The sequence below is a fragment of the Electrona antarctica genome (assembly GCF_951216825.1).
Source record: "Electrona antarctica genome assembly, chromosome: 2".
NCBI lineage: Eukaryota > Metazoa > Chordata > Actinopteri > Myctophiformes > Myctophidae > Electrona > Electrona antarctica.
Window position 1 is genome coordinate 34,100,379 of NC_136807.1, and position 11,678 is coordinate 34,112,056.

Genomic DNA, 11,678 nt, shown 5'->3' on the forward strand with positions numbered 1-11,678 from the left:
AGATTTTCTTTTTCTTTTCTTTTCAATTATTTTTTATTTTATTTATTTTTTCAGTTACAGCCTGGTTTTATATTTAGTAAGTTGCATGCTGGTGTTGCACCGTAAACAGACAATCTTCACGCCAATAACCCACCATAGCAGAATGTGTGGTGACACCATGGCTACAAAGTACAACTGGGCTTTAAGCTGCCTTCATCAGGGTTGCAGTAAGAATGCAAATACATCAAACACACATAGCCTGTAGTTCAAGAGTGGGGAATAACTGAAGTAGAAACTTTTTTTCCCTGGAGCATATCGAGTTATTTCAAGTCAATAAAGATTAGGTGCTTCTAATGGTCCTGTCCCTGATGGGGATCACCTATGACCCCCTTCAGTTCTCTGTCGCTCTCAGACCCACTCCACTCCATTGACTCTGGAACAGGAGTCAGGGGCGGGGGACGGGGGAGTAAGAGAGGGTTGAAGAGGCATTGTTTCCAAAGACTCCTCTGCTCCCACCCCAACACAGTCCTGGGATAGCGCTGTGAGACGTAACACCGTCAGTCCTGTCGCGAGCCCTCTCAATCCACGTGCCAGATCGCGGGATGCTACCCTGAGACCCCCTGCCCTCTTTCTCCGGGCTGCCGCGTTGCCCCCGCGCCCCCGCCCCACATCCAGCTCAGTTAGAAAGGCGAGGCTTTGGGACGGCAGGCTAAAGAGCTGGAGGCCGCGGAACAGCTCAGGCAGCGGGAGGCTGCACCCCGCAGGCTGGGAGGGCAGGGCCTCAAACTGCACCAAGACAAAGCGCTCGCCGGCGCGGCCTTGCAGGTAGTCCGACAAGATGCAGCTAAAAGTAGCGCTAAAGACATCTGAACACGGGGTGGGAACGCCACCCCCTTTTTCTGCCTCCTCTCTGGTCTTCTCTCTCGGTAGGTCTCTGTCCCAGCCCCATTTGTCAGCCTTAACCCAGGCCGTCTGGGTTAGGACAAGCACCACCTTTCCCCCCTGCCTTTGTATCCGGTCCAGCCGTGAGTGGAGCCAAGGCACAGGGCCCAGAACGCTGAGCTCGGCCTTGCTCCACAGGTCCAGTGACACACTGAAACCCAAAGTCTGGAGGGAGGAGCCCAGACGACCAGTCAGCACCGGAAGAGCCTGGTTGTCGTCATCCGGTGGGTACAGTAACACCACATGACCCCCACCCACTGCACCTCAGAAAGACAAAATGAAAACATCATCTGAAACCTTGTAAGGAATCCAAAGATGAATTACTTAAATCTTTGATCTCGTCATACCTTTTGCATGATCTCCTTTCAAGAGTCCATAGACATATCCTAGATGGGTGACAGAGTACACATTCAGCTAGAGCATTTGGCCACAGTCGTACCCTGGTATATATAATCATAACCTATCAATACATATAGCTGACCTTTTAGGAGCCCCTGCATTACATAGGCCCCAATGATTGTTAGACAGATTATGAGCAGGCAAATAAGGAGGGGCACACTCCATCTCCATCTAGGTGCTGTTAAGGAAATGTGAAAAGAATACACATCAGAGGTTTATATTACAGTACACCCCCTTGAAAGTGTAATTATTTTTTCTTTTCTTTTCTTTTGAGAGTGCATCAAGGACTAACACACAGTCTTACTTGCAAATGGACAATGGGGCTCCAGGATTGAGTTCATTCCGTTTATCTGGATCTAAACACGTTCAAGTAATGAAAAGTATAAATGTTTGTTAAATGCAATGTATGAGACTTCACCTGAACAACATATAAAGGCTTGTTACACATGATTTATGAGACATCACCTGAAGACAAAGGGAAGGAAGTGATGTTATGTTGATGAACTCTCCCCTCATCTGAAAGAGAAAACAATACTAATCAAAATCAGCCATGACATCACAGCCATGACACTAACCCTTATATTAAATATGAAATAGCAAGTACAACCTAAAATGTAATTCCTAAGATCAGTATGCAATATATTTGAGGGTTTTTTTTATGTGCAATGCCCAAAGACAGGGAGTGTAGCAACAATAAAGCATAGAATATAGAATGCTATATATTTTTTTTTGTGCCAAATGTTTTGCTACACCACCTATCCTAGGTCATAGGATCACACTGCAACACGTTGTGAGCTTGCAGGACTGGAAAAAGTTTTATCTAATTTCAAAATATTTCCAGGAATTTCATGACCGTGGGAACCCTGTCTATAAATAATTTACTGTACGTTCGCATCAAAACTTATGGTTGATGCCTCATTCGTACAGGTTGATGCCATTATTCACTGTGAACCTGTTCCGAACGAATATGTCACTTTTTCACTCGATAATTGTCACGTTCTGTGTGGATGCACTCATGAGTCATGACACAAACAGAGTATATTGCACAGACAGAGAATGCACACAAAAACAAAACGCCCCTGGTGTGTAAGAGTGTGTGTCTTTCCAGAACCAATTTCTTTATGAATCTATAAATGCACAGAATCTCACCTTGGTTCCAAGGAGTCTGGCGAGGAATGACAACAAATACTGTGCAAAATGTATTATATGCTATGGCCAAAGAAATTAAGGAGCAAAATACATTAAAGACAATCCGCTAATTAATACAATTTTGTTTCCAAAATCAAAGAGTAATCATGTTAAATAAATGTGATTTCAATAGTGACCAAAAACGATCGTGATATGATTTTTGCCATAATCAAGCAAATAATAATAATACATTTTGTTTTGTTTTGTTTCATTTACCCTGTGTCCTTCTGGCATGGACCAACTGCTGCTGTAGTTGTGCAGTTTCTGTCTGGATCCCAGCACCTCATCACACCGCCCGGTTACGTCTCTCTTGCACAGCCACAACTCTGCCTCCAGTCTGCAGGGTGCAGTCACGTTCCAGCTCAGCACTCTGCCGTTTCTAGAAAGTGCCTCCTCCATAGATAAAGAAATGTTGCGCTGCATTCTTTCATATACATCTGAGAAATAAATAATGCAATATTTCAGCGCTCCTTTAAAATCAATAACGTTATAAAATTAAAACAAATCTATACATGTATGGCTGTCCTGTTCTGTAAAGCTTTTCAGAAAAATCGTAGGATTTAATTAAACTTTTTTTTCTTCCAGAATCTGCCTAAATGGATTGAGTGATTGATTGATTAATTGATTGATTGATTGATTGATTGATTGATTGATTGATTGATTGAGAATGTTATTGTTAAGTATGCAGTATGCAGAATGGGTACATTTCAGACGAAAGCACAAGTCAATACAAAAACTGTTACTGTGGACGACAGCATGATAAAGCATTACAGGGTCCACCATTTTCAATTCATCAGAACATTTAGAGACGTACAAATAAACCCTTCTATAACAAAAAAACGGAAATCATCATATAAAGAAAGTAAAAAGGGAAAACATATACAGTAAGGGGAAAAGGGGGTGGAGGGGGACGAATTGCAGCTATCCGTAGGTGCCCTTTGAGAGCGGTTTTGAAGGAGTCAAGGGATTCACATGTCTTAATGGCTGTTGGTAGGGCGTTCCATTCTGCGTTAATACTGTAATTATTATTGTAAAAAGATTCCACTTGATATAGTGAAAACAGAGTGGTGGTTAGGTTAGTGTCACCTTGTTGGTTTTCGAAAGGGCATGATACCCTACTACGAAGTTCCTTTCCCTTCCACCATACCTGTGAAAAATAAAAGCTTCGTTTACACAGGGGCATTACCATCAAACTGTCTGAAGCTGCTTAACCACATGATTCTGGCCACGTCATAATGGGCAAACATTCAACAATAATTGGTGAACATTCAGCAAAAATAGCCGATCTATCTACAAACTCACAACACATCGCAACATGACACGTGACCTTGTAGATCGGCTATTTTCAGCAAAGAGATTTCTATAGACCACCAACTATAGACCACTGGAGTACCCCAGTCAACGAAGTACCGTATGCAGGTTTTATTAACATAACATTTACCTGGAAGCACAGGCATGGCACCACAGAATTTGCTGGAATGATGATTTCTCTCTGGCCCTTGGGCTAAAAAAGAGCAAAACAAAGTTATATATATATATATATATACTTCCTTCTGCATATAGCGTAGATTTGTATACAGCGATAGAGATAGATTCACTGACCCATTTGTCTAGCTTTCCAGGCTTTTCATTCCAGAACGTAAGGCACATGACCTCCTCTTTGATAGTGTCTGCTTCCAGCTGAAGGAGGACCACGCCCCTCTGGTGATCAGTCACAGCCCGAAGTCTGGGAGCTGAGATGGGTTTACATCAAACGGTGGGGATCAAGCTACTATAGCACTTGGGGAGTATAGGTGATGCAGACTTCATCACTATAGTAGCCTATTTCCAACAAGATAGCAATAGTGTTTGTCTTTTAGCAGGATCAGGACAGCTTTGCATAAAACTTGGAAAGGTTGGTCTTGGGCCATGGAAGAATTATGTTAGCGCAGCAATTTGCCAAAAGGGGTGTGGCAGCTGGGCATGAGGCAGCACAACACCTTATGGACAAACTGAGCACATTTTCAAGTTTCAATTACATGTCTTTGTATGTGCACAGTGCAACACAACATGCATATGTTGTGCTGTATGCTATTCTGGGCAAAGAAATTCTGAGCTAAGTGGAACGCATCTTTAATCATGATAAACATCATATCAAAGCTTCTATAATATAGAAACTTCTATAATATATCATTAATATCGTGATTAGCTTACCATCACACTGCTTCACACTGCCATTCAAGTTCGGGGAGCAAACTGAAAGAAAAAGGGAGGGTTCTAACTTTTTGTAATATGAGCATTACTCTATGCATTTTAATGTGTCTCTATTTACAGTACAGTAGATGCAGGTTTTATAATCTCACCATCTTGTAATGATGGCATGTTGATGATGCGAATCGATGCTGCGAGTCCAGGTGCTTTGACCTGGACATGGACAGTACTGCCAAATGATACTTTCTCTATCACTGACAGCTGCATCTGCAAGAAACATAATACAGTACATATACATGAAAATATAAACCTAAACTATCTGATCATCACACGTCTAGTCTTGTGTAGCCAGACACAATCTCCGAATTCTATATAGTCTGGAACTACACCTGTAAAGTACACCATCTGTAATTGTATCACACCCATCGTGTCAATGAAGGTCATGTCTGTTTTAAGAAGCTGTAATGCTCATTAACATCAATCATCTATTGTGCAAAATGTCAAAAAGGATTTTGTCAAAAATGTATACGGTGCAACCACACAGTGTGAAAGAAAGTTAAGAAACAGGCTAGGAAAGGGTTAAAGATCAAAAAACAAATCAATGTATTTACATATAGGCCAAAGTGAAACGATTCCTGCCGAGAACCATGGGCTCAGATTTAGAGATGATGGAACTCATCCCAAACGCTTCAAACTCAACTGTGAACTGAGACCATAAGTGGATGAGGATGGATGGATGGATGGATGGATGGATGGATGGATGGATGGATGGATGGATGGATGGATGGATGGATGGATTATTATTGTTTTATCCATAGTCAATATTTTTCACAATGCAACATCTCTAGAGAGAGAGAGAGAGAGAGAGAGAGAGAGAGAAAACAACAGCATGGAAGCTACCTCCGGTGTGGGCTGGTGATCCTTCACAGACCGGGTATATGTCAAATGAACTGCCTGCCAGTATTCAGGGGAACCCGGGGTGCTGACACACACTTTGAGTCTGACCACAGCTGTAATACACATGGAGTAAATTAAATTATAACGGACACAAGCTAGAGTTTGTGTTGAGTTTTTGTTGAGTTGTGTGTGTGTGTGTGTGTGTGTGTGTGTGTGTGTGTGTGTGTGTGCGTGCGTGCGTGCGTGCGTGCGTGCGTGCGTGCGTGCGTGCGTGCGTGCGTGCGTGCGTGCGCCATCATTTTGAAGCGATTGTGATTCAGTACCTGCTGGGTTGCGTAGCACATGTGGACCACTCCCATCTATCAGCTGTTTACTCCCAGAGATCTCCTCCTCGTCCATCTGCTCTCCAGATTCCTCAGGAAGTTCCTTCTCCTCACCACCTGTCACAACAACCGTCCGTCAATCTAAGTGAGCTTGTAGATCGTCTATTTTCAATATTACATAGGGTGTCAGAGGTTAATTCATAATGTTTAATGTATCTTTCGGGTCTTGAGCGAAAATGTTTGGGAAACACTGAAACTGGTTTGATTAACGGCTGGTTGGGTTGACAGATGTCACTAACGTAACATGTGCATATGTCACTAACGTACAATAACCGAGGTTACCGTCACAGCGTAACATTCCCATATACAGTATGGAGACTATATGGAGACATTAGCGGGACTAACACTTTCCCAGAGCATTGTACCTGATGGGCATGTTATATCCCTAACCTTAATCTCACAAAAGCTATGCCTAACCCTAACCTTAACCCTAACCTCATAAACACTATGCCTGGCATAAAATAAACTAAAACATAATTGCCTTAAAGTCCTTAAAACCAGAAACCTAACAAGAACATAACAGAATAATAACCTCAAAACCACGCCCATTGGGTAGAATGCTCCAGGAAAGAGAGTCTCGTAGTATAGCCTACGGTGGATAGTGGACGTCACAAGTGTAAAATGCAGTGATGTCAAACAGAAACCACTGTGTTGTCAAAACCATCTCACTTGTTGAGATGCCACTGACTGTTCAGGATATACATTCAGAACAAATCAAGGATCTATTAGGCTACAGTCAGCCATGACCTAAAATGCTATTAGTATGAAATAATAATAATAAGGATGCAACTATTGATTATCTTCTTAGTGATTATTCTATGGATTACTTTTCAGATGAGATTATTCGAATATTGTTTTCTAGATAAAACAAATCACCTTCTTCTTTTGTTTTTAAATTATGCGTTGAAAATGTGGCAGAAAATATTTGATTAAAATCATCACTTTTCTTCAATTGTATTAGCTTGATAATAACTAGAACTGCACTCTGTCGAGTGCCAACTTGCGTGTTGCACACAAGTAAGGCCATAAATGGCCTACTCACTAGTAGGCCATTTATGGCCAAGTACTACCGACCTCTACGAACTTACTATCACCCCCTCTATAAAATATTAAAATTAAATACTAAAACAGCAAATAAACCTTTAAACAAATACGACATTAATATAAAATACTATTCTTTTGCTACAACAGTTTAAAAAACAATTAAGAGATAATACATATGACATTTAATTGCTATAAAATATTGACAAAATATCGATAAAATACGACTTATACGAATATACTGTATGCTTTTTAGATTATATAATCTCCCCTCTTTAAAACGATTAATAATTCATCTTTAATTCAATGTAACCTGATATCGTATATATATATATTTACGTATTGTTCAGAATTAAATATTCTATTCTACAAAAAAAAAATCTCAAAATATTTTATCACATTTATTTGAAACTAGCTGGACTCTTCTGGACTCTTCTAGCTGGCAAGTCCTTGGTACCTCGATCCTAGATTATTACTTGCGCAAGCAGAGCGCGCAAGTAATAGTTTTCGTTCAGCGCTTCGATGCGTATGTCGTCGTTTGATGTGTATGTGCCGTGCCAGCGTATGACGTAATGACTACTCGTGCTTGATATGGCAGTGGTGTCAGATTACATACATGTACAGTTGTACACATAGGGGCATTACCTTTAATCCTCCCGACACTAAAACATATCGTACCATCGAAAACCAATTACACCCTGGCATTGGGTCCTTTAATCCACATCTTTATTACGTCATCATTGAGAGCTAGTTGTACCAGTTATACCCTGTGTCATATACGTCACCATCGAAAGCCGTCACTCATCCGTATTAATTACAACTTTTACCATACTTCACAATACTACTTTTTTACCTCCAAAAACTAGGTATGTAGCAAATAGCTAAACCTAATAATTCAATATTTCAAACGTTCTTTCACAGAGAAGCTGAGATTTGACAGTTTGTAGCGGTCGACAGTACTTGCACGCTCTGCTTGCGCACTAGTAGGCCTACTTGTGACTGCAACAAGCAAGTAGGCCCTCGACAGAGTGCACTTCTAGTTCAGCTCTGTATTTAATTACTTGCTGCTCCTTCCTCTTGATCCTGTACTGTTGATAATTAAAGGTCTTCGTCGCTCTTCTTTCCCTTTTATTCAGCTCTGTGGTATGTATGTATGGTAGGCGTGGTTATAATTGGCTATTGATGGTGACGTAATTAAGATATGTTTCAATTTTAGGTGGGTAAAAGGTAACGTATGTTTGAAAGTATAGTATACTGTGGTCGGCTGGACCGAAAGTGGTATGTAGACTATGTATGGCGTACAGGTCAAAGGTATTTTGACGAATGAGTGTGAGCTTCAGTTCCTGAGGGATCCTCACGGCCCTCTACCATATTGCCGAATTTCGTGAAAAACGCAGAACTGCCAAAACTGCTAAAATGGCGGAATTTTCACGAAAACAAAAGGGGTCTATGCCCTTTGGGCTTGACCAATAATAATAATAATAATAATAATAATAATAATAATAATAATAATAATAATAATAATAATAATAATAATAATAATAATAATAATAATAGGCCTAATAATAGGCCTAATAATAATAATAATAATAATAATAACATTCAGGTCTGAGGGTAGATGTTTGAAAATGTTACATGAGTTCTTTCCAGCAGTAGGCCTATAAGAGAAATAAGAATGATGACCAAAGCTATACCTTGGATTGTGATGAAGATTTGTAGGCACGGTTCACAATCTTGTTTGTTTGAGCAGCACAGAATGGCTTTGAGCTCCACACTTCTAACAGTGATGGTATTATTATGGTCTGTATGCAGAGGGGCCAGCTGAGAGGCTGAGAAAGAGCATATTATTATGAGGCATTGGAAAACAGACAGCTGTCATTTCAAATGATACAATACTCGTCTCATGCAATGCCATAATGTGATTTTTTTTGCCTCACCTCTTGCCATTCTGCAGTCAGTCAAACCCTTGAATGGAAAAAATAAATTATGAAGATGCATCATGCATTAATACAAAAACATTTACATTATGCTAAATCTGATGTTTAGGACTAGCCTATAGGCTTCATTCTCTGTGGTTCACCTTTGAACACTTTCTAGAGAAAAGACAGAATAGCCTTGGCCCTTGGAAATGGAGAAGTGGTAAGATATCGTGTTCAGGCACAATATAGTAAATTAGTAATTAAACGCATTAAACTCTCTCTCTCTCTCTCTCTCTCTCTCTCTCTCGCTCTCTCTCAGAAATAGCCACTGACTAAACCCTCAGCATTTCAGTATTGGACACGTGTTATCGTTGTCACACCTTTAACCAAGAGCGTGACATGATGATTGATAGCCTACTACTTATATTACCTTAGCCCTGAAACATGACTGTCTGATAATCATGATGATTATCATGGCAGTCATGTTTCAGGGCTAATATTACCTCTATACCTATGCCCAGTGAATGTCAGAACGCAGAGACCGCTATAAATTCACTTTAATTAAATATTTGAGTGCATTTTCAGACGGACGGTTACCTTGAAGACTCTACATACAGGTGGGTGGTGGACGGTGACCATCTCCAGCGCCGTGCTTCCAGAGGAGGAGAACAGCAACAGGATCATTACGGTGGAAACCTCCTGCTGAACCGAACGAGCCATTCCTTGAAGAGCCACTCGATCCTTACCAGGGCTAAAAGTCCAGAGCTTTTCTTATAGTTCATCAACAGAGCAGCAAAGCATAACACTCGTTTTAGTTTATTTTCTTTAAAAAGAGGTCTAAATTATTCAGGGTAAAGGTATTTTGAATGAGCTGTCAGCTGTGTCATTTATAGTGGATGCCATTTGATCAGTCGGTGAGGAGTGGAATGTGCTCTGCTCGTGTTGGTTTACTTTGGACTGGAGAGGGGCGGGTCGCATTACCTGATGCCTCGCCAAGCAGCATGCGCAGTTTGCGCACTGATGTTGTATTCAATACATTTCGCTCACTTGAGTGTACCCATATTAATACAGCGTTCACTTACAGTACCCATATAATGACAGAAGAGCCAGAGACTTGTTTCCATTGTGGTTCATAAACATTCGAACGTCTAGAGATAAACAACAGCAAAAGAAACAATAGACAAATCTCCTGTTATTTTATTTTTTGTATTTTATTTTTGTATCAATGTTGTAATCAAAGGGAACAGCAGACAGTTTATTTGAAAAGTTCACTTTTTAATAGCTTTTCTCTTTTATTTATTCTTTTTTTTTTTCTTTTCTTTTTTGAGTGGTGCAAACCACTCCAACAACTGGCTTTGTTAGTACCCGTGTGTGTGTGTGTGTGTTTGTGTACCTGTCCCTCAAAAGAATGAGCATGGTTACTATGGTCACTGACATTACGTCAGACCACAGCTGATCAGGCTATATAAGACCTTGCACCACTCAGTTCACACGGGTGTGATTTTTAATCTTTAGCCTAACATAAGGGTCGCTCAATAATGTCATCATGACCAAGACATGGCATGGCATAGGCCTACAGGTCAGGGTCGTGCAGAGAGCACAGAGGGGGCACGTGCCCAAACTTCAGAAAAGGGGACATGTACGCACGCAGATTTTGGGCACATGGGCACGAGCGTCAGAGCCTAGAGTAGGCTATAGACAGAGTTGCGACATTGAGGGGGCAGAAAACAGCCCGGTTACTTAGGCCATTATGTAGCCTACTCCCGAGTCCCGCGAGCCCATAGAAGACTCGCCATTGGACTGGCCCCATGAAGTGAACGAAGTTGTCGTAAGTCGTAACTGACGGAGCTATGTGTGTGGATTGGTGCGCCATCATGCATGGCTGCATGGGTAGCTCGGTGCCTGGGTACAACATGGTTGTTTTTCACCACCTGTGTTTTCACCACCTGTTCACCACCACCTAACGCACACACAAACACACACACACACACACACACACACATTAACTGTATATATGATGCTTTCGGGTGTGCCAGTACAGTACAGTGACAGTACAGTACAGTAGAGGGTACAGTGGAGGGACTGCCGCACGGTAACTCTGTCATTTATCAACCATTTCGGACGCGGGCCGGCACGCCGGAACCGGGCCGGCCACCGGCAGAGGTCAGATCCCTGACCTCTGCAGACGTTGGTCATAGTTTTCATATAGTTAAACATTACTTAACATTTAACACTGCTCTGCCACCTACATCTTTCTATTTTCTAGCTGCTCTTTTAAAGTAAGAGTATAATTAAAAGTGATATACAAATCACGGTGACCACTTCTATGGGATGAGCTGCGGGTCCATTATATTTATTGAATGCCATTGACAATGAATGGCCAGTGTGTAAACACGAACATTGTGTAAACAGACTAAACACAAATATTGAAGATAAAAGTGTGGACGCAAATTGTGTTTGGCCGGAATGAGATGATGTATGATGATGTATGATGATAACAGTGTTACACACCCGTGTAACACTGTTACTTTCGAACCATGCACTGACCTGCAGAGCAAAGATCCATTTGTGCCCACTTAAGGTGTGGTATCTTACAGTACCTCTGGGAGTGAAAACTGGATGCTTCAGTGTTGTGCGTGATCTGGGAGAGTTTGAAAATGAAATGCCAATGGCTTAAAATGTCTGCAGAATGTCCTGATTGTGTTACACGGGTGTGCTTTTTAAGAGTCACATTGACTGA

At 41.2% G+C, this 11,678-nt stretch overlaps 2 protein-coding genes across 2 annotated transcripts; both read right to left on the bottom strand.

Moving 5' to 3' along the window:
- Positions 1-54: 54 nt before the first annotated feature.
- LOC306933121 (interleukin-17 receptor C) lies at positions 55-3,096 on the bottom strand. The gene is made up of 6 exons (XM_079515143.1): positions 2,725-3,096; positions 1,786-1,836; positions 1,625-1,676; positions 1,403-1,498; positions 1,269-1,307; positions 55-1,184 (listed from the first exon to the last, which is right to left on the bottom strand). The coding sequence occupies exons 1-6, from the start codon at positions 2,929-2,931 to the stop codon at positions 388-390; spliced, it is 1,242 nt and encodes a 413-aa protein (XP_079371269.1). The 5' UTR covers positions 2,932-3,096; the 3' UTR covers positions 55-387.
- A 333-nt stretch (positions 3,097-3,429) lies between these two features.
- LOC306933126 (uncharacterized protein) lies at positions 3,430-9,658 on the bottom strand (the record flags this gene model as incomplete). Its single annotated transcript, XM_079515157.1, has 10 exons — positions 3,430-3,444; positions 3,623-3,655; positions 3,950-4,012; positions 4,111-4,241; positions 4,702-4,743; positions 4,851-4,965; positions 5,599-5,708; positions 5,919-6,035; positions 8,714-8,840; positions 9,536-9,658. The coding sequence occupies 10 exons, from the start codon at positions 9,656-9,658 to the stop codon at positions 3,430-3,432; spliced, it is 876 nt and encodes a 291-aa protein (XP_079371283.1).
- Between the last annotated feature and the right edge of the window lie 2,020 nt (positions 9,659-11,678).

What these genes read in the sequence shown, in the direction of transcription:
- LOC306933121 (XM_079515143.1), bottom strand. Translation starts at nt 2,931, where the DNA reads ATGCAGCGCAACATTTCTTTATCTATGGAGGAGGCACTTTCTAGAAAC. An exon ending in GCCCCATTGTCCATTTGCAA is followed by an intron (nt 1,499 to 1,624) that starts GTAAGACTGTGT and finishes TTTCCTTAACAG; the next exon opens with CACCTAGATGGAGATGGAGT. An exon ending in GAAAGGAGATCATGCAAAAG is followed by an intron (nt 1,185 to 1,268) that starts GTATGACGAGAT and finishes TGTCTTTCTGAG; the next exon opens with GTGCAGTGGGTGGGGGTCAT.